General features: G+C 39.0%; 1 protein-coding gene across 2 annotated transcripts; it reads right to left on the reverse strand.

Moving 5' to 3' along the window:
• Window positions 1–10317: 10317 nt before the first annotated feature.
• Window positions 10318–23521, reverse strand: c16h6orf136 (chromosome 16 C6orf136 homolog). 2 transcript variants are annotated; one of them, XM_084738931.1, is made up of 7 exons: window positions 23424–23521; window positions 19509–19745; window positions 16983–17663; window positions 13041–13129; window positions 12739–12939; window positions 12512–12581; window positions 10318–11119 (listed from the first exon to the last, which is right to left on the reverse strand). In XM_084738931.1, the coding sequence occupies exons 2-7, from the start codon at window positions 19605–19607 to the stop codon at window positions 10976–10978; spliced, it is 1284 nt and encodes a 427-aa protein (XP_084595057.1). In that variant the 5' UTR covers window positions 19608–19745; window positions 23424–23521; the 3' UTR covers window positions 10318–10975. The 2 variants fall into 2 exon arrangements, with proteins under 2 accessions (XP_084595057.1, XP_084595056.1); XM_084738930.1 differs by having other exon boundaries at window positions 23297–23491.
• Between the last annotated feature and the right edge of the window lie 329 nt (window positions 23522–23850).

Genomic DNA, 23850 nt, shown 5'->3' on the forward strand with positions numbered 1-23850 from the left:
ACACTGCTGCAATATCCACTCAGTCCCGCCTCCTCTCTCTGGCTGACAGTGCTGTCGTCTTCTCATCACTCATCTTATATCCTGTTTCATTCTTTATTTTAGAACAGCACTTTATATTACAGGCATATATGGAGACATCATCAAATCATTTCCTCTGCCGTCCACAGATTTTTATAAGATGTAAGCAGAGGTAGAGGATATTTTAGGAGAGTTAAAAAGTACACACAAGAGCAATGACATATATGTCAGAGGGATGATGGAAAAGGAGGAAAACTAAATTCCAAATATAAAATCATTGAGGTTAAGTAAAACAACATTACAGGGTCGCTTATTCAGTACCTCCACAAATCAGGCCTGACATGTTTGACCCTTTCAGTCCAGTATTTAATGAACACTTTTTTCTTAAGGTGGAGAGAAAAAGTTTCTGTAACATAAATGTCATCTATCCACTCGTATTGTGGGGGGTTCAGGAAGTAATCAGCACCTCGTGAGTGTTTTCACTCATCTCATTTCCTGTATCCATTGTCATGTTCTAGCCTTGTTATATTTATCTTTTAATGAATGAGTTGTATGCCTTCAGTGTTGAGTCAGTTTTTCCCTGTGGTATCATTAGTTTTCACAGTGTTGTATTGAAATGAGAAATTCCAGTATCATCACAGCACTAATTATTTATTGTCCATTTTAGTCAAGCAGGAATCTGTCAAAATGTATTTTGGGAGGAAAAATAGCAGACTGGAACATGTTAAAACATCAGATTACCTTTTCTTGAAATACTATGACTACATTCTTCATATTTTTACATTTTCTTGTGAAATGACTTTACTCTCATTTAAAAATTAAGTTTTGTCTCTAAATATTCTAATTTTGTCTTCAAAATGTCACTTTACTTTCCTAACAGTGGTCCTGTTAATTCATCATACTGAGCATTTCTATCCTATGTTGCAAATGTAGTTGCATTATGTACATGTATGAGGTGAAACTGTAAATGAGTGAATATTGTACATAGTAAATGGACAGTGATGTCATAGAGCTTTGTCAGTGTCAGTCAGGTGACCAGTGTAGCTCGCCTCGACATCACATTTTAATTTTCTAGCATCGTGTCTTTAGAGATCACAGTGAAGCAGATGATTAGTTCTTGTTTGTATTTTAGGGCATTATCTTTCCCATCATTGACACTGTATTCACACAGGAGCTTCAGTGATGTTGTCTGACGTGTTAGAATCATGTGACACAGGCTGAAGAGACCACGGTGATGTGTGTGTGTGTGTGTGTGTGTGTGTGTGTGTGTGTGTGTGTGTGTGTGTGAAGCACAGCTGCTGTCAGTAGAGGTTTGTCAAACTGTGAATGGTTCCTCTGTGTGTGTTAACGTCACTGAAATAAATTAACTCAACAATGTTCCTCAACTGTTTTATTTGTAGAGTTTAATGAGGTGAGGGACTTGATGGAGGTTGACAGACTGTCATGCTTTAGAAGCAGCAGGAGAACTGGTGAAGGAAGCCAAGAAGCGTTCTGCTGTGGACAGGGTCAGTAGCAAAATGTATTTTACACACCTAAAGAAAAAATCTGTGTATGCTATTTTTTTAGAATATTTTCACTGCTTTAACCTTGCTGTCAGACAGACTTCTGTGATGGGTACTGAAAGTGCCAACTACCCAACTGATTTGTGCCGAACCCGACAGGTCCTGACAGGTTTGGGTCGGGCCTTATTTCTCACATATTTCATGGGCTGACATCAGGTTTGGGCCGTACTATATTTATTTATTTATTTATTTTCATTTTTCTCCCCAATTTAATGGTTGCAAATTTCTTTTCCCTTCATGTATTGTCCCTGTCACTCAAAACTACATAGAGGGAAGCTTGTTAAGAAAAATGATGGGATGTAATGGGGTTCAGCCTGAAATATGCTAATGAGGGTCAGTTGTGGACAGAATTTTGTCGGCACCAGGCCTTGACAGGCTCAATTTTAAAGCATGATTAAAGCCCTTCAGCTGCCATCTACTGTATGTAATACACTGACTATAGGTAAGTACCTCATACAGGCACATAACATGTGAACTGTCCCTTTAAGCCAGTGGTTTCCAACCACAGTTGGAAAGATAAATCTGTGGTAGTCACAACAGGAGACAGTGTCCACAGCCATGGAGCTTTGAGGCTGCAATACAAGCTTATTATATGGATGTTAATAAAGAATATGTAATGAAAGTCTGAGAATGAAATAAAATAACCTTGCAGATTCACATGTACATTCATTTTGTTGATGCAGGAAACTACTGTGAAACCAAATAGCAAAAGTTAAGCACATTTTTCACCAGGAAAGAGTGATTATACCATGTGATTCCTGGTGTCAGTATTATATGAAGCAGTTGGTTCATTTGTCTTTGTATGATGTCAGGAGTTATGAGAACCTGCATTTCTTTTGTTCATTTGTGGACATCAGTTCAACTAGAAACCATCAGGGCAGTGGTTCCTAAACTTTTTTTGACATGCCCACCTTTCAAAGGCTGAAAAAAGGTTGCGCTCCCCGTCCCACAATTTTGATCAGTCATTAAAAATAATGTCTATTTAACCCACATAGATCATATTCATTCAACTTTGTTTCACTCTTAATTTCTCCCCTGGTCTTCCCGTCCCCGTTGCAGTGGCTCTGCACCCCCCCAGGAGGGCTCTCTCCCCAGGAACCACTACATTAGGGCCCTAAAAAACACGTTACAAAAAAATGTGGGTGCATGAGAAGTTATTTCTTCTACAAGACTAGTAGCCTCAGTGTGAGTTTTGGAGACGTCTTCCTTCTCTCCAGTATAATGAGACTCCCTGGCACTCAGCTTGTGGTGCTCAAAGCACCAAAAAATACATTTGATAAATTCAACAACGATGTCTCTTTCCATCACGACCCAGTTCTTGAAAATAATCTACACATCTTGTTGTGAGCAGTTTAATGTAGAAACTATTTCTCTCTGCCAAACTACACCTGCCACCCCTTTCATTGTGCTAGCTAACTCAGTGGTGCTAACGTTACAGCTCAGCTGAAGAATACGCCATCAATGTTTGTAATGTCCACAAGCATGAGCCTCTTGTCCATGAGTAGATACACACGTCGTCTTGTTGTGGTGATACATTTGGGTGTAGTTTGATAAAAAGAAATTAGTCCCTGCATGGAAATGCACACAACAAGGTCAAGGAATGTGCTCACCATCATTTTAAGTATGGTTAGATTGTGAGATGTCTTGTTTACACAAGAGAAAATATGTGCCGTGTCCAAAAATAAGGAAATGATGTGTCCTCTGGGGAGCATGAATGTCATCAGTGACTTTGTGTACAAGTGGACTACCAAATGACAACAGAACTGATCAGAAGAAATCTGTCTATCAAATTCTCTCTTTTCCTCACGTTTTATTTATTTTATATTCATACACACGTACATACATAATCAGCTGGAAAGAGAAACAAATAAATAAATAAATAGATAACCTATGTCACCTATATCTATACATATATTGACCACAGGCTTTATAGACTGAAATTCATTTTTCATGATATGTTAAATCAGTCCTTGGGCATTGTCCACCTTTAATATAGTCCAAGAATGGGCTCCAATATTTCAGGAACAGATCCTGGAGTCTAGATATGACTCGTTCATGATTTGCTATGTTGGTCATTAGTTCAATCCAGTTTTTAAAAGATGAAGGTGAAGTTGTTTTCCACTGTCTGACAATGATTTTGCATCCTGTTAACATGGCCAGTCGGCACCATCATTTTTTCAGATCGCACAACTTAGATTTACTGGGAATAATTCCCAACATACACAGTGCCAGGCTTTGGGTCAGAAATATACAATATAGTTCATTTATAAAATATATTATTTTACCCCAGAAGTCCCATATCACAACCGTACAGCATATGTACCAGTGTTCCAGTTTCGTTATAACAGCACCAGCATAAATCATCGTCTTTTAGCTTGACTGTAGCCATTCTGCTTGGGGTCCAGTACGACTGGTGAAGGATTTTAAAGTTGGTGAACTGTGTCTGGACTTCTCGAGCAGGAATGTGCCAGCTAGATATGACTTCATTCCACTGTTGTTGTTCAATATATTCTCCAATATTATATTTGTATAATTTTGCTTCAGATACTCAAATGTAACCATATGACCATTATCATATAGATCCTCCAGATGTAGGATGCCTGCTTTAGCCCATTGGTACCAGCAAAATGTTTTTTTAGCTATTCTAATCTTGGTGTTAAACCATACTGATGCTTCAGATGTCAATGAGAGATTACTTTAACATGATTATGTGCCATTTTCCAACTTTCCCTGGAGAATTCTAGTACAGGATTATGAACTGATAGAGACCGGCCTGTCTGTGTCACAAAAGTTTCAATGCTAAAAGGATCAAGTATTTCTTTTTCAATTTGCACCCAGACAGGGTCTCTATGAGGGGGTAAGTTAATTTTTGACAGCTGTGCAAGTGAGAACGAACAACAATACCAGTCTATTCTTGGAAGGGATAGTCCCCCACTATCTTTGGCAGCATACAACTTAATACAGTTAAACAACGGTTCTTTTCCTTGCCATACAAATGATTCAACACATTTAACATATTCTTTTAGGAGTTTAGCAGGGAGGGAGAGTGGCAACATATAAGTTATATAATTAACCTTTGGCAATATGATCATTTTAATTAAGTTAATCCTGCCAAGTAATGATATGTTCAGCTTACTCCAGTTTTGTAATAAAGGTTCTATATTTTGTATGAAGATTGGCGTGCATCATTTTCGTAATGTTACTCATAAGTTTAATTCCCAGGTACATCATGCCCGAGGGGACCCATCTGAACAGCCATTCAGTGCTAAGTGATTCACTAGATGTGTTTGAGATGGGCATTGCCTCTGATTTGGTCCAGTTGATTTTGTAACCAGATATATGAGAAAAACTATCAATCAGAGATCCAATTATTGGGACTGTAGTTTGTGGGTTGCGCGAGACCAGCAATATATCGTTCGCATATAAAAATAATTTATGCTCCTGATCACCAATTATGACCCCTTTGATACTTATATTGTTTCTTATTGAAATACCTAGAGGCTCAAGGGCAGTTGCAAAGATGAGTGGAGAAAGCGGGCAGCCTTGTTTTGTGCCTCTATATGCGTGAAAAGGAGAAGATGTAATACCATTACACAATACTGATGCCCTGGGGTCCATATATAATAACTTAACCCATGCTGAGAATGATGGCCCAAAAACGAATTTATTTAATGTATAAAATATAAAGCCCCATTCGACCGTGTCAGAGGCCTTCTCTGCATCCAGAGAGAAGGCCATGACAAGGTCTGGGTTGTCTCTGTTTCCCCATAGTAGTAGCCTTCTCAAGTTATCTGCAGATGATCGTCCCCTAATGAATCCTACTTGGTCGTGGTGTATTATTGTGGGGACTATACCATCTAGTCTATTTGCCAGTATTTTGCCGAGTATCTTACTATCTACATTTCCTAATGAGATGGGTCTATAGCTGCCACAGTGCTGAGGATCTTTCCCTTTTTTATGAATTTATTGTGATTAAACTTTCCCTCATACTTACAGGTAGTAAACCCTTTGTCAGTGCACTACGAAACACATCCAATAGCCTGGGGGCAAGTATATCACAGAATTTTTTGTAAAAATCTGATGGATAACCATCGTCTCCAGGGACACGGCCTGGTCTAAGGCCTTTTATTGCATGTTTTACCTCTTGTAATAAGATTTCTTTTTCCAGTAGTTCCCTATTGGATAAAGAGATCTGGGGTACCTCTAAGGTTGAAAGAAAAAATGCTCATATTGGTCTGTAGCAACCTCCCCTTGTGATGTATAGAGTTCCTGATAAAAGTCCTGAAATACTTTGTTGATTTCCTTTTTTCCCATGATTAATTCATTTTGAGTATTAAAGATTGATGTAATAACATTTTGTGCACTGAGCTGTTTAACCCTGTGCCAGCAGTTTCCCTGCTCTCTCACCTTGTCTGTAATAACGTTGTTTATTATATTTTCTTTTTTGGATTTGGCTTCATGGTTAGCTTATTATGGAGGACTTATGGAGACTAGCCACCTTCAAAATTTACAGGAAAAGGCACCAAGCTGTAGATGTATGCCATGATGCTCATTTTTGCTGATGAAATATTAAAACTTTTTTTATTTGGTGTATATACTAAATTGTTTTTACAGTTGGAGAATGTAAGAATCACTTTAGACCTATGACAACAATAAATGAAAATTAAAATGTTAACAAGAGCTGCATGCGGCTGTAAAGCCACAGGTTGAAGACCATCACTCTGGGACCATAAGGAGCCACAGCACATCATGTCAGTCCTGCCAGTCTCTGTACCAAAGTGAACACACACAGACTGGACACCATCAGCATCCATAGATAATTAACAAGACAAACTTTTATCATTGTTAAATCATAAGTTTATTTTATTCACACGACCAGGAGTCACACAGTGGAGTTATTGCAGCAGGACATGTGGAGATGAAGCGACACAGAACCAGAGTCATGTTTCTACAGATGGGACTGATAAATACACAGCAGAGTACGTTCACTCCCTGACAGCTACTGTTACAGCATGCTTTATTGCTCACTTTGAAGAAGCACTAAATATTATAGAGCCACGTGAAACTCAACGGTGAAGTCACAGCGTTCAGCCGGAGTATGTACAGCTCATCGTTCAGGTACAACTTCATAACCAAATGAAACGTTCAGTACAAACTGCTCCTGTACAGATAGCTTCCTTAGCATGGAGCATTAATGACAGTCACATTTAGTGCAGGTTAGGGCTTTTCCCAGGGACAGCTGGAGGTATGTAACACACAGGACAGTCTATAACCACAGATTCATGCTGAGGAACTTTTTTTCCACAGAGCTGAGCAGCTGGGGTGTCATCTGTCTACTTTCTGTTGACAATAAAATAATGCATTAGCTTTTTTTTTAGCATTTCATGAAGCAGATTGTCCGTGGTTTCAGCTACTGAGCTGCTGCTCTGACTGGCTGTCACACTGGAGGAGGGCCGACTGATGAATTTGTAGTCTAGTGTTGACACAGCTACAAGAACTGCAAGGCTTGAATATACAGGTTTCTGTATTGTTCATAGTTTCATAACATGTCAGACATCACTTTATACATTTACTCCAAATTTATGTAGTGTGACAGTGACCGCTGGCTTGTACCACTTGTATTTGGAATTTGGAACATTTTTGAGGACTCAACTCCGATTTGTACCTGTATTTTTTTTGTTTTCTTTTTGGAGTACTACAAAGACTAGTGTCTAACCTGTTCATACATATATTACATGTTAATAATCATGTAACTCTTCACAGTATGAGCTAGCAGTGTGTGAATGTTCTATGCAGTTCTGGCATTCTGTGGGTAGAACAGTGGGTGGTGGGTGGTTAAAGAACAAGTCTGGCACCCCCCCAAACTATTGTGTGTTGGTGTATCTCAAGCCTGATATCCACCAATCAGCCACAGCATTAAAATCATCTGCCTCATATTGTCATTCCCCTGTGCTGCAAAAACACCCCTGACCCGCTGAGGCCTGGACTCCACAGACCTCTGAAGGTGTCCTGTGGTGTCAGACACCAGCCGTGTCTTCCAGCATACATACTGCCATACTATTTATATGCCAGAAAAGGGTTTAGTATGTCCCATTACATAGTATGTCAAATACAGTACACCAAAAATATCATTAAGTCTTACTGCATCTGGTCACATTTCGCGAGCATGCTTTTTTGGCTGTTCTGATCCACAATCCTTTGTAATGTGTGTATGAGCAAGAGGGTCAAAGTTTAAAGTGCAACATTAAGTGATAGGTCTCAACTGTATGCATACTGTATGCAACAGTACACACTTAAAAAGTAAAAAGTATGTAATTTGGAACACAGGACAAGACGTTAGCAGCATTTTGTTTAAAGGGATAATTCACCCAAAAATGAAAATTCAGTCATTATCTCCTCACCCTAATGCCAACTGAAGCTCTAGTTCAGTTTTTTAGTCCACAAAACTAAAGTTTCACAGGAAAACTGTGTTGCAGAATCTCCCAAACAATGGAAGTGAATGGTGACCAGTTTTCAAATGTAAAAAAACAACAGAATAAAAACATAAAACACATCTGGTATAATCCAAGTCTCCTAAAACCTCAACATGCCAAGCTGACTAAAAAATGTTATTTTCACCATGTTTTTCACCTGAATCTTCACCGTTAGATTCTTAGCTTGGAGCCACGTTCACATGCACATGCACACCGTCTGAACTGGGTGTGTGTGTTGTGTGACAGTGTGCAAACAGAATGTTGGGACTTTTTGTGGTGTTTTGTGGACTAACAAACTAAATTAAATGACTACATTTTCATTTCTGAGTGAACTATCCCACTGAGTCCTGTCTGTCACATTTCTATCAGAGCCAGCAGTTTGTGCTACAGTAGCTCTTCTCCTCTTCTCCTCACGAGCATCCATGACCCTGCCGCTGGCTCACCAGTTGTCCTTTCTCCAACCACTTGGAAGAACACCCGACAAGACCTTTTTCTGCTCTAACTCAGTCATTCTGATCCTCATGCTGCACATTATCCCTGCTTCTAACACATCAACTTGAAGATGTGACTGTTCTCTTGCTGCCTATATATCCCACCCACCGACAGGTGCCATTATAACCACAAGATCAATGTTATTCCCTTCAGCTGACGGGTTTTAATGTTGTGGCTGATCGCTGTATTTATTCCTCTGAGCCACTGAGCTCCATTTTACTGAAAATAGTTCCCAACAAATTGGCTGCACAACTAATCACAACTGCAATAAAATTGCAACACGGCAAAGTGAAATATCCAAATGGCAGAACCAAATTGCTATTTTTTTTTTATTTTTTTTTTGCATTAAAATGAAGTACTGTAGAGCTGCAGAGATGTCCTGGCCAAAAAATCTTGTTCTCCAGATGAAAGAAAGCATGTTTATTTGGTTCAGACCTCAATAAATATCACATCATCACAATTTTAATAGCTTTTTGTCAATGAACATGAAAATTGTAATCCAAAACTGATCATTTACACTAATCATATCGCAAACTTGTTTCCAGTCAAAATAATCGCTATATGACTTTTTTACCAAATCATGCCGCCCTCAAACAACTGCACTAATTCCTCAGTGATCAGCTGCAGTTTTTCTTATCATGTTACTAAACTAGGACTTATCTGCTACAGACTTCCACTAAAAAGTGTTCAGTTTAACTAAAACTAATGCCAGAGAACTGAGGATACAGTGACTGGCAATGGAGCCCCTTGCAGTGAACTATTAAGGAGCTTGTTTCACTTTTGTGTGTCAGTGTGGTGCTGCAGTTTTAACATCAACTCATTCTCTACGTGCTTCTAAAGGGAAGTAACCAGTGACCAGCTATGGAAGCTGCTCCAGGCACTTTGTTACATTTATTCCTACTGTTGTTTGAGGAATATCAACATCATGATTACACTTCCTAAACCACTGATCATTTAATCAGACAATGAAATGGGAATACAGTTTAGCTTTCATGTGAGCACAGATGACTATGGTTTAGTTTTGTGTTGCTCTAGTTGTTGAGCTGTTTGGAAATGAAGGGACGTCCAGCAGTGTTTAGCTGCTGTCTGCAGTGAAGGTGCTATAACAGCTCGTAAAAATTCAAAGACTTGAAAAATTATTTTCAGCAGTCTCAACACACACATCTAATGGTTGGCAATGGATTTTTAAAAGCAAGCCATTTAGTTACTTTAACCAGACAAAAAGACAGATCAAAGCTCACACTGATACACAGCCATACAGTCTCCACAGCTTCCACCACCTTAAACCAGGTTCAGATTAGAGGATATTCAAGCTGATTTGGCTCTGATTTAGCCCTCAAAAGAATTGCTAGTTAGTTCTGATGTTCAGCACATAATACAGATCATATTTTCACCTCCAGAGATTCTACCACACACAATCAAAAGAAACCCAGGAATTTTGATAATTGTGAGAATCCTAAATGAATGGACCCGAGCAATGGCGACAGACAAACTTTGGGAAGACAAGAAAAGCCTTTCGACGTAGTGCCTGTGATGTTCGCAGAACTTACAGGTGTGAGGGGCGTGGTGGGGGGAGGGATGTGGCCAAAACTGCCAGGATTTATGCTGATCAGATAAAACAACAGTTGGAGACGATGTAAGGGCCTCAGTGTGCTGGAAACAAAGTGCCTGTTGGATCAGATGGAGAAAACAGTGCACATGTTCTCTCCTCAGAGACATTCATGGTTTTGTGCCTGATTGTTTGCACAGAAAGTGACACAGAAAGCGGTAAGTCTGTGTGTATTCTTTTATTTAAGTGCGCTACTATATTCTACGTGTACTGGGACAACTACATGGAGGGAGTCAGACAGGCTGAATCCAGAACCTTTTTAAACTTCTCTCTCACTCCACTTCACACAGACTAGATAAGTTTTAAAACAGTTCAATCCTGTTTGAGTCGATTCTCAAAGCACTGCATGACACTGAGAAACCAGCTGCTGTTACTGTACGTGTGAGAATTCAGGTTTTAGATGTGCTTTGTGACATGATCTTTGTTCATTAACACAGATGATGATATGATGATCTTACAAGCAATTTGCTGTGCTAACAAACGCCCTGGGACCAGGCTCAGGACAGAGTCCACATGAAGCCACTGCCACACTGAGATTCAGCATTTACAGGAATAATGCAACATTTTGGGAGATTAAATTGTTGACTCTGACAAGATGTTTTTCTTGATGTTTTAAAGGACCACTCTTTATGTAGTAATTTCTGCCTTAAGTCTTGACTTTTATTAAATTCAGGGCAAACATGAGTTTTAGGACATAGAGCTAAACTCTTTATTTTGATGTCTTCCTATGTTGAGAATGAATGAAACTTGTCAGAGTCACATGGACCTTGGACACCCTGTTGATTTCAATGGCCGTTTTTCCTCTAACGGTTGTCCTGGGGTCAGTTTCTGCTCTGTCGGAGCGAAGACAGGAGGAGGGGCAGCAGGTTGAGGGCAGGTCGATGCTCCTGCACTCCAAGAGCCACCAGAGCCCCCGCCAGGAGAGACGTTACTCTGGGCAGGACGGGGGGCTGAGCCGGCATCATCTGCAACACATACAGAAACCTCAGCATGATGCACAAAACAGCTGTCCAGCTGCTAAACTGCCTGACAATTTACATTCAAACACAGAAAATGAAGAGCTGCAGCTGCATACGTGTGTTCTTGGGGGATTTAAGTAACCTGAAAACTGATAAACTACTGATAAAAGACACAACAAACCATGTATTTAAAATGTATATGAAATGGATTTACTTCATTATAAAAGTACATCACAGGAATAATTAAATTCCTGACACAGACACACAAAGTATTGAGTTTGTATTAACAGTTTAGTAAAGTAATTTTACAGGGCAAACAGCAATGGATCAAAACAAGACTTTGTACTACAACCCCAATTCCAAAAAAGTCTGGATGTTGTTTGAAACATAAAAAAACAACAGAATAAAATATTTGCTTTTTGACCTATATTCAATTCAAGACATTTAATGTTCAAACTCATTAACTTTATTGTTTTTGTAAATATACCCTCATACATTAATTGTTGAAGTTTTGAAAATGAAATTCCTTCACATTCTTGCTTGATATGTGACTTCAGCTGCTCAACAGTCCAGGGTCTCTGTTGTTGTATTTTGTGCTTCACACATTTTTAATGGGAGACAGATCTGGACTGCAGGCAGGTCAGTCTAGTACCTGAACTCTTTTACTACGAAGACACGCTGTTGGAACACGTGGACAATGTGTCTTGACATTGTCTTGCTGAAATAAGCAGGGACGTTTCTGAAAAAGACATCGTCTGGATGGCAGCATATGTTGCTCCAAAACCTGTATGTACCTTTCAGCATTAATGGGGCCTTCACAGATACCATACCATCACAGCTGCTGTCTTTGGAAGTTAGTGCTGGTAACAATCTGGATTGTCCTTTTCCTCTTTAGCCTGGAGGACATGACGTCCATGATTTGTGAAAACAATCTGAAATGAACACTTGTCAGACCACAGCACACTTTTCCACTTTGGGTCAGTCCATCTCAGATGAGTTTGGGCCCAGCCCAAGCCCAGCTCAAGCCCAGCTCAAGCCCAGCTTAAGCCCTTGTCCCCAGTATTGAATGTCATTAAAATTATGTCAGCTACATTCTGGCTATCACTCCAGGATAGGTGTCACAGTTTAAGGAAATATAGTCCTCATTTTACTTTGCTAATTGACGACCCAATGACAAAGAGTTCGCGACTCATCTTGGGTGGCAACCCTAAGTTTAGAAACAGTGTCAGAAACATATTTTCCAACAGTGGTATTGGGGACTGCATCTAACAGCTATTGGAACTTTCTGAAACAGGCAAAATGAATTGGAAAATGTTTACGAACACCCTGCTCTATTGCACAAGTTCCACTATAGCTACTATGAAAATGTCAGCAAGAACAACAGAGTTAGCTGCTCACCTTTTCAACTTTATGACAGTGAATGAGTCCATCCTGTCCAATGTAAAAGGTAGAGAATGCATCATATGACCTACAACAGATGACATACAGATTAAGATTCTAAACCATTTTGACAAAAAACTGCATATTTAATAAAGCTAAGGCTCTGAAAACAGTGAATTCAAATTTAATTCCCTACTAAGACTAAACTTAGTTAACAGTTCCAGTGTGGATGTGCTGTGTGTTACCTGTAGAGGAGAGACTTGTCTTTCCGATAGAAGCGCAGCAGCAGAGAGTAAAAGGGAAGGCCCCTGATCCTCCAGCGAGCCTTGATGGTCCCGTCCTCCATGTGCTTAGTAAGCTTCAGCACCTCAAGCTGAGCCTTGGCATAGTAACACAGACACAGGAAGCGCCACAGGGAGAGGGTGAGCTGGTACACCACCCGGCCTCTGCACCAACACACACAACAACAGCCGGGTCACACAGGAACTGACACAATATGAGAGAGTTATCTGTAACAATGAGTCACCATTAGCCCAAGCAGATTCACCTGGTCTTGGTATTGATGAGGCCGTTGATGAATTCCATATCATTAGAGTACATGCTGTAATCATGACTCTTCATAAAGAAACTTGGAAGCTGCAAGGCAAACAGAGACAATTCATTACCCAATAAGCTTTACAATGACTTACCAGTTCAGTGCTGCAACTACAGTCTGAAGCAATCTGACACAACAGTCTGACAGTAAATTCAATATATGAAGCTTATAATGATCAGTTTTTATTGACAAAGACATGTTAACGTCTTAAAAACATGTTTGATGTGAAAGAGAACTTATTCTAATTATCTGTTAATTGCCCCTGCATCACCATGGTCTCTGCTCCTCACACCAGTAGATTTGATGTTGTTTTCACTTTGTTGTTTTACTCTCATGGTGAATCTCAGGTACTGTACTGTGAGGCCAAGTTTGAAACAACAGAAGGAGGAAATACATTTTAGTGTGAGGCACAATAAGGGAAAACAGAAAAACAGTGATGATCTTGCTGCATTTTATTTACTGACATTTTAGAAAATTAGAGTTTGTGATGTGTGTGATCTGACGCTATATAGCCCTTCTATATGGAAATGGTTTCTGAATAAAAAGAAAAAGGTGGAACCACATACGGGAGGAAAGGTCTAGTGGGGTGGAGAAGCTTTTTACACTTCTAGAAAATCTCAAACCTGAACTTTATAATGAACGTAAGTGAGGCCTTTTCCCCTCTGTAGCTGTACAGACGTTTTTTCACAGCAGCCATTTTGACATGAACTAGTAGTGTAAAACACAGGTGTTACCAGTGATAATGATTAAGGTTCTCTTCCATTCAGGTCAAACAGATTCAAGGTGCTGCTATTGTGCATGTTAGCTCATTGGAAAGACTCTGCTACACTTAATGGAACTAATTAGTATCATTGGTAACACATGTTTCTATCCTACTGTTTCATATCAATATGGCTGCTGTGAAAAATTTCCATTGACAAGTGTAAAGTGGTAGGTCTTGGGGCGAGTGAACGCATCTCTTAGTGCACCCGCTATTTTGATTCATGTATCACGTCAATAGTCTCATAGCTCAGCAACAGCTGAGCACCAATGACGGCTCAAAAAACATTTAGACTGCATTACAAGAAAAACATATGAAAACACTAAACATGAAACACATGTTGGTCAGACACCAATAATAGAACACAGAGTCCAGAATATTGACCAAGTTATAGCCCATGTGTCAGGTGTGTGTAGAAGTGTGTGAGGTTATAAACAGGATGGACAGTTGTTTGTAATGACACAGCACTTTTCAAACCCAAGGCTGCAGATTACACAGTTACAAATAATTCATAGCACATCTCTGAATCACATTCATTATGATGGCTGCATAGATTCAATGTACTACAGGAGAAGCTTTTCATATGATATAAAGCAGCTGTGGACAACAGACTATAAATATCATCCACATTCATTTATACTGTAGATCAGGGGTCCCTAACAGGCGGACCACGGTCCGAGTCTGGACCCACCCGGACCTATAACCAATAAATTATTATTATATAAAAATTAAACAACTGTATAAGGACATTAAACAGGAGAGTCGGACAGGTGAGGGAGGAGAGGAGGGCAGACTGATCACTAATCAATCACTGATACCGTCGTCCTCTCGGACTGATTAAAAAAATTAAAATGCCAAAATTGGTGACAAACCAAACCTGGGTGTCCACACAAATAGAGTCTTTGTGTGAAACACTGCAGAATGTAACATCATGCTGTTTACAGACAGTCTGCTGTCATTAGTTTGACAGAGACAGAGAGGGTCGTGTCTAGAAGGGAACCCTAGACCCGTGAAAGATCGTGTGACTTAGTAGAAATTTTAGTAGAAATAACGAACACAAATCTCGCGAGAGTTGTGCAAATAAAGAGTTACCTTCTAGACACGACTGAAAAAGGTGTGCAGCTCCAAAAACAGAAAATCATGTCGTGGTGTCGATGTTTTTAATGTGGCGAGACGCCATAAATAAAACAGTATTCACTGAACCACAGAGAGTCACTGAAACACTGATTACTGACCTGCTGTGATGGAAAAAATACTCACAATCTTTATCTAGGTATTTTTTAATTGTGGTTTTAGTGTTTTTACTTAATTACAATTTAAATATTTTGCATGTTATTGTTTCCTGTTTTGAAAAATCTACATTTTTATTGTTGTTGTTGTACTTTAATGGTATTCTTATCGTTATTTTTTTTATTATTAAATACAGACCTGCAAATGCATAAGAAGAGAAAAAGGTGGCATGTTGGTAAACCAGTCCCCTGTCCTCTGGGGGTCTGGGAGCGTCCTGCTCCAGAAGAAAAATGTTGTGATTTAACATATGAACAAAACATTCTGGTGACTGTTTTCGTTAAAAGAGTTAGTTCGATTTTCTGTTTGTGGTTTCTGCAGACATTACTACCTTTACTTTTACCTTTGTACTTGAAAAAAAAAGTAAAAAGTAAAGTAAATACAGTAAAAGTAAATCTACAGTAAAAGTAAAGTTACTTTACTGAGTATTTTTACTTTAGCAATTTTGTTCATTTAATAGACCTGTCTTATTTTCTCTTTTGTATATTACCATTGTTCTTAAATAAAGCAAAAGTAATGTAATAGAAAAAAATGCAGAACATGCAATATTTCTTATCTGATTACTCGATTAATCAGCAGAATAATCGATAGATTATACTTTAATTTTACTGGTTCGGCCCACTTGAGATCAAATTGGGCTGTATGTGGCCCCTGAACTAAAATGAGTTTGACACCCCTGATGTAGACGTTGATACAACTACTACACTACTTCAGTATATATCACTCTCATAACCCAAGTTAGACATTATGATGTTCCAGACCTTTGCTTTAGGAAATTTTCTCTAACTGGACCTCTTTGAATTTTAGTTGAATACCCCTGCTGTAGATCAATACAGACTCCTTTACCAACATGGCTGTTTAAACATTAAACATTTCTGATGCTGATTTAAATGCATCAACTGGTTTTAAAATGTTTTAAATACAGCTTTATATTGTCAGTATTATTATCTTATTGCTGCACATTAGCTGCAAGTATCTTTTTAGCTTACAGAATGGCAGCAAAGTGACTTTGTTCCAGAAAATGTGGTTCTGACACGTCTATTCTCAGCATGTTGCATAAAACCCGATTTCAAACAAAATACCATAAATAACTGGCCCTGCACTGTCTCATTTGAAAGAAATTCCCAATTGTTTATAGTCTACTGTGCTCTTGTGCTGATCACTATTTAAAGGATCCATAATTTCACAATCAGTAATTCTACAGAGGAACTGGGACAATTTAAGTGTAATGCCACATCAGGTTTTATAGGGTTCAGAGTGGATGTCAGTGGCTGCTCCACAATAATTAAATTAAACTGATTCGTACAATCTGGCTTGAGTCTGGCTCCACACACACAGATTCTGCTATAGAGGAAAAATGCCCTGCCATGTTTGCATTTTTTAAACCTATCACAAATGTTTTGGGTGGCCTTAAACCCTTAAAGTAGTGTTGAGGGGGAACTTTATTTTGATGGAACATTTGCATGTCAGGAGGTGAGCTGCAAAAGGGAAAAGTTACAGCTCTTTATGTTCGTGCCATTAGCATCCAAGGTGCTATTTTGCCATGACCAATACCTGCAGTGTGCATTCAGTGAGTCAGACTATGCTACCACTGACCATAGTACAATGTGCTACTGCAACAACATTTACTGGACATGTGTATGACTGTCCTTCACTGTTCATCCAGTCGACACCACATTGGGCGAGTGTATTGCTGAGGACCAGAGAGAGTGCTGTGTCAAGTGTCATCAAGTCAATCAAATAAGCGGTTCTTGACAACACTTCAAGCACTTGTGTTACAGGATTTGTGGATGTAGAAGTCGTCACCTCACCCCTTCAGCAGTGACAGGCAAAGTGAGTGTTCTTACCTCCATCCTCAGTCGTTCATACATCAGGGCCAGTTGCTCCTCCCTTTCCCTGTCTCCTTCAGTATGCTCCCCCTCTGCTCTGTCTACATGGCTACACAGAGAGGTAGAGGGCAGCAGAGGCAGCTCCACATGCTTGTTGTCAAGTCCAATAGCCTGCCTAGATTTCAGCCCACCGCCAGGTAGCGGCTCCGTGCCCGGGCAATGAAAACAATAGAAGTGAGAGCCATACATGAATGGTGCAGGACACCTCTCTGCTTCAAACAGGCTTCTGAAACATCCATGTTCTCTCTTTACACCATCAACACTGTTTCTCTTGAAGCTTTCAACGCTGATGTCGTCCTCACTACTGCCATCCACTGTGGTCAGCGGGAAGGACAACTCAGAGGATTTATGAGGCCCCAGAGCAAGGAGCTCTCCTAGTTTGTTGTGGCCGGACAAAGGGATCTCCAGCAGGGTGTGGAGGCCATCTGACTCACCCTGTCGCACCAGGACACACACACTGAGTGACTCCTCCCAGTCATTCTCATAGTAACCTCCTCTCTGAGGCTGGCTAACATGATGGAACGGGTGGGACAGCGCTGGCTGCTTAATGTTCTGATATCTCAGGCTGTTGGGGGGTGCCAGGGCCCATGATGCACTGCTCAGGGGGCGTGTCTGACGGATCCACAGCCACTCAACTGCCTGAAGGAGCAATAGGGACTTAATTATTAACATGTAATAATATGAGGAAAAACACCTGCTCACATGTTGTGTTGATGACATTTCATTCCGATAGCAGTCTGACATTTTAAGAAATATTATTTATTTTTAATAATATTATTGTTGGCTATTATGGAGTCAGATAAGAAGATTAAATGTCATGGTGACATGACTACCCCAGCTCCATCAAAAAATACTCCTACAAACAACTATAAAGCTGTGTGAATTCTATACTATAGGTCATCAAATTCAGTAACACATAAAGGAAAAAAACAAGACATTATGTTTTTGGAAGTAAAATCCTCAGTCTAAAAAGTTCAAACATTCAACTCCCCTTAAAATCACAACTTGTTTTCACATTTCTGATCATGTTTAAATCAAATAAATAAAATGAAATGTGTGAAAGTAAGACACCTTAGAGGGGTTTGTTGGTTTACCTCTTAACAATTTGAACACAACCATTTTACCCTGCCTGCAGTCTTTATGCTAAGCTAGGCTAACCATCCTGGCTCCAGCTCTGCATTTCACAAACAGACATGAAATTGATAACTATTGACTTTAATTGAATCCAAAATATTGGTGTGCTCATTTCTAAAATAAGGAATATGAAGCCTATGATGCACTGTGTTTATATCATTTTGTGGATTTAATCATACTGAAGTGATTTCTAGGTTCTGTGTATAAGAAAAATCATTGTGACAACATTATTTTGTCCAACTAGAAAGCTGAAACTCAGAAACTGAACTACATTAGACTGACTGATAGACTGACATGGATAATTTTAACAATATTATCAGTTTATCACAGATATATGAGTATCAACATATTAGGAAGCTCATAAATAACAGGAAATGTCAGAAAAGAAATGTCAAAGATGTGTTTGGGGTCATTTAACAGTGTCTTTATTATATAGTGGGCATTGACAAATTCTATATTGTAAAATGTCCTGTCAATTAGATAGTTAGATCACAGTAACCAAACAGTGTTTCCTCTAGGATTTTTTTCAGCAGCGGGGGCAGATGTTCCGTTTCTCTTCTTAGAGAAATATTTCAATAAACTCATCTGAAAAATGCAGTCAGTTGTTACATAATGGTGTGTAGATATTAACGTTAGCCTAATACTATCAATTAGTTTACTCACGTTAGCGACACTGAGTTGGCACCGGGCCAAATTAACTAAAACTACCGATAAGTTACGTAACGTTAGCTGGTCGTCAACATATTGTGAACGTCTGTTTAACTTGTAAAATCTATGTCGAGTTATCTCAAGTTAATAACTTACGTCTACCTCTTCTCCGGCCAGTAATTCGCTGCTTTATTGTTTATTTGTAATTCGGGAATTCGCTCCTCTGACTCTGCCGTCAACAATAAAAAAAAAAAAAAAAAAAAAAAAAAGAAATTTGAAGGAGTGGCGGCTAGGATTTAGGAGTGGCGGGCCGCCACTCCTAAATGAATGTAGAGGAAACACTGCCAAATATAACCATGTGACATGACTTTCTATGTGTTTGTGTTTGTTAAAACCTAATAACAGCCAATATATTATCATAATTTTTCTCACTCAAATATTAATATCCTGATAGCGTCAGTTCAAAGTCACTTAAGGGCAGCAATTTTGGTAACACCAAGTCTGATGATGTTCTGGGAGAACTTGAAGTCTGAACACTCTCCCTTTTTCAAGTATGATATTCAAGATTTTCAACAATGATGTAAAAAGAATTTCTGTCAATGCAAAATTACACTAGCCAAGTGTCCTTCAAAACCCTGTATCAGTCTAACCTTAAAGTCAAATGTGAAATGAAAGAGAGGAAGTTAGTATGAAGCAGATTACCTGACTGAGACTCCAGCTCTGTTTTTTGATGGGTTGCCGACTGCCGTGGCTGCGGACACAACCCACCCAGAAGGCGATGCCCCCTCTGCTCACAGCCATTCACCACAGGGGCCGGGGCAACCCCAGTCACCAGCTGACCATCACCCAGAGCACGGAGGACACCACAAAGACCCACTGACCGTCTCCTCAGGACCCTCTGACTCCCAAAGCAGCAGGAGGCTCTCTACCTAAACAAACCTGAGAGCACAGAGACAGAGAGGGACGCTTCAGAATTTCCAGCAAGATATTAGTTAGCAGACTGTTCAAATCAAGTGCAGAGTTCGACATTAACCATGGTGCAGAGTTTGGTTCTATGGCCACAGGGCCAATACACAAACATCTTGGTTCTTTCGCATCTTTTAGTTCAACAGTCAATGAAAACAGTGAATGGTACTTGTCACTGGCTAACTACTGATGTGTGAGGGCAACTGAAGTCTGGGTTTACTAAACCTAATAAACCTGCTGATGAAATCCTTACATAAGAAGCAGAAACATAAAGTGGGCCATGAAAAACGAAATGCAACAAAAATTTTGATAAATGGAAGCAGGAGTTTAAGTGGCTAGAATATGTCACATCTAATGGCCTTTTCACACCACTGAACGGTAACTCATTGCTCCCCATCATTTCAATTAGGAGAAGGCGACAGAGAGGAAGCAGTTTCAACCACAGCAGTAGATTTTGTTCAGTATGTCAAACTTCTGGTGGTTCCCACCTGGCTTTGGCAAATCAAATAGATGGCATAGGCATAGCAGAGATAGCAGGCATCACAGGTCAGAAAGAAGCAATCATGAAGGAGCTGATAATACTGGTGTTTGCGTATTACTTACACAAGGGAGCCATGTTTTTTCCACCCTTACTTTTACACATTATATACAAAGATTTACATGCTACTATACATGTTGTACCAAGTACAGATGAAAGATGAAAATTTCATATCACAATTATAGTGACCAAAAGTATCACAGCTATTAGTATTATCACAGTATTGGTAAAATATGCTGAAAATGTTACAAAAAAAAAAATAAATAAATAAATAACTTTGTTTGATACCACACAGTATTTACTCTGAGTTTTGCAAAGTGTGGTAATACAAACCTGGTTATCACAGTAATTAAAATTCAAAACAGTAATACTAACTGTCTGGATTTTAATCGCAGTTTAACATGAAACCAATTATCATTGTGTCCCCAGTACCAATGCTGATGTTCACCAAAGCACCTGCCTGTTGTTGTAGCCTTGGACCACAATGTCAGCAGCCACTTTTCAAATTGCTTAGCTTTTCAAGGAAAAATTCTTTCAGGTAGATGGCTTTCAGGATGGTTACTGCGCAGTGATGTGAAAGCTCATTTAGGACATAATGTGAGTGTTGCCAGTTTTATCAACTAGTCATATATATTATAGATTAGCAAATACTGTATTTTTGAGGCAGATTCTGATACACAGAGTTTAAAAATTCCATTAGAAATTCTATCAGATGGTAACGTCTGTCAGAAAAAAAAAACTGTGCAGCACTTAAACTGACACAGAGCAACATTATCATTCATTTGGAGTCATGTTTCCACCTGGTGGATTAAAGTGCAATATTCACTCTCCTTTTAGCTCTGATTTGCTCTCTACCAACTGCGAAAATAATGTGGCTCTCATTAACGAAGTTTTGCTGAAATTCAACATAATCCAGCAAGTCTCTGTCTTGGTCAGTCAGATACATGCTGATGATCATCGGGTCTATAGCCACAACCATTTGCTGATTAAATTATAATCTATCACTTTTGGGTCTGGGGAACTCTGAAAGGCTTTTTCTTACTATTTTCTGGCATTTTATCAACAAAACGATTAATTGGTAAAATAATCAGCAGAAAAAATTAATGTCACAATGAACACTTTCCAAAGTTGCAAAATCTTGTCACATTGAATTATAAATTGCTGTGCAGCGTTATGGCATCTGTAAAGCATTCAAACTCATGGAGCTATCTATGGCTCAAATTGGCTTTCCTGGATCATATTTCATTGTCTCACTGGTAGCTGCAGCAACATGCATCCACCATGTGTTTTACTTAAAGTGGAAATAAGACACAGTTTTTGCTTTAATCTATCTTTAATAATTTATTCTGTTGTAATGGTATAGAATAATGACACCATCTGCATGTAGATTGGTTGCCCATGAGCACTTCTGTCACTGTACAAATATGTCCGCTACCAGGTCACAGGAAAATGATGCCTCCATTACAGACCAAATTAATGAACAAAGTCATGTATTTTCTCCTAAAATTTTCTGATAACATTACCCACCCCCAACATCTACACCTGCTATAGTTGCTTGTTTGTGTGAAGCAATGTGCTAATGTTACACAAGCTAGCCTGTGTTATTACTATGCACACAATTACATTAGCTTTCATTTGACCTCTTCAGAGGACATGTTGTATTTTTTCTCTCTTATTTCCAAAGTGGTGTTAATCATTTCTCCATGGACCCAGGCTCTGAGGAAACAGAAAGGGATCCACTGTTGTATGCAGGTGTTGTCTTTGCAACAGTAGCACAAAAAATACCACTTGGAAATGCAAGTGAGAGAGCTGAAAAGTTATTTGTTTCCACTTTAAATGCAGGTTGAAGACTTTGTAACTTTGTTGTGGGCCATTTAATCAAGTGGAACAATGAGCTAAAGATGCCCAAAAGCTCTGCAGAGCTTAGGCGAACTGCAGACTGGTGATAATGCTCTGTGGGCTTGTTACTACGACAACACCTTTCACATTATACAGTCATTTGTTCCATTGCTCATATAAAATAATTATGTGCACCTTAAAGATGGAAGACAAATACTGGGTTGGTATCATGCTGAAAATTATATAGGAAATATAAAGTCAGACAAATACATTCTTGTTTAAAGAACTGATGGCTTTTCCCTGCCTTGGGTCTTCCTCTGAAGTTTTCAGAGACTATGCCAGGAGCACATGACCTACAGCACACCACAAGTTTATAATCAGAGACTCCATGGTTACAGCCAGCTGAGACTAAATTAACCAGACAGTCTACAAATTGAAAGCTTTACAAGGCAATATCCTTACAAACTTTACTGTGCCGAAGTTAAACAGTAACTGTGATCTTCACTCTAAATCGTTTCAGTGAGTACCTTCTGGTTGATAACCTAAGACAAAGTTGTTTGAATACACTAACTGGTAACTTGTAAAGGACAACTGATAAAATGTCAGTTCAGTTTAATTTTTGTTCATATAGTAAACAATAATCAAAATAATAACCTAACATAATGTGTGAAGTGCAGCAGATTACATTAGTAAATAGTTCTGATAAAAAGCTAGTGCTTGGTCATTTCTAGACATGTCAACACCCGTGAGTGACAACAGTGTAAATCGAGGATGACTGTTATATTGTGACAGAATGGGGACAAAGTACTGAAATATATAAAAATGTACCACTATTGAAATATTATCGCCACTATTACTCACATTCGCACGATTAGTGTAATCACCATTAAGGTTATATTGGAACCAGTTGCATTTGAAGTTGTACCTGTTCAGTAACATTTGCATGCAATTTCCTTTACAAAAAGCCGGGTCATGGGTATCCAGATATCTTCCCTTAAACGTTGACATTATCTGTCATGCTGTTAGCTCGCGCTGACTGCCTACACTGACAGCCAATGATAGTTGCTAGCTTGCTAACCGAACCAGCTAACGCTACCAGCTAGTATTGAGCTAGCCACCGGCTTCGCAAACGTCTCTGTAATGTTACCTTTCACAGACGAAAAGCCGCTGAAGTCAGTGTAGACGCGGTAGTTCTCCAGGTCAGGGTTTGTACAGTAGTTACAGGTATTTTAACGCTACTAAACAAGCTAGTTAGCATTACTTAGCTAACTTACACAAATGTCATTCCTGCCCTGCACAGTGTCCTTGCCCGGCCAAACACGCCTCGCGCAGTCCGTCGTAATGCTGCCTTCACTGCTGTTGGAAATACTGCGACTACCCTCCCTGAGCCACAATATGGAGGTTTTAGGGTCGAAACAAAATATATGAATTTATAAAACGTTATAAAACTTTATTCTGAATTGTAAAATAAATAAATGAATAAATCACAAATTAAATGAAACATTAAATATATAAATGATTGTTCAAATCAATAGATTTTGCTGAAGCAAGGTACACTACGGATAAATAAAATATATGTACATATATAAATACACAGGAAAGAGTGAATAAATTAATAAATTACTAACTATATATATATATATATATATATATATATATATATATATATATATATATATTATACATATAAAAATCAAATGA

Source organism: Lutjanus erythropterus, chromosome 16 (assembly GCF_056507025.1).
Source record: "Lutjanus erythropterus isolate fLutEry1 chromosome 16, fLutEry1.hap2, whole genome shotgun sequence".
Lineage (NCBI taxonomy): Eukaryota > Metazoa > Chordata > Actinopteri > Lutjaniformes > Lutjanidae > Lutjanus > Lutjanus erythropterus.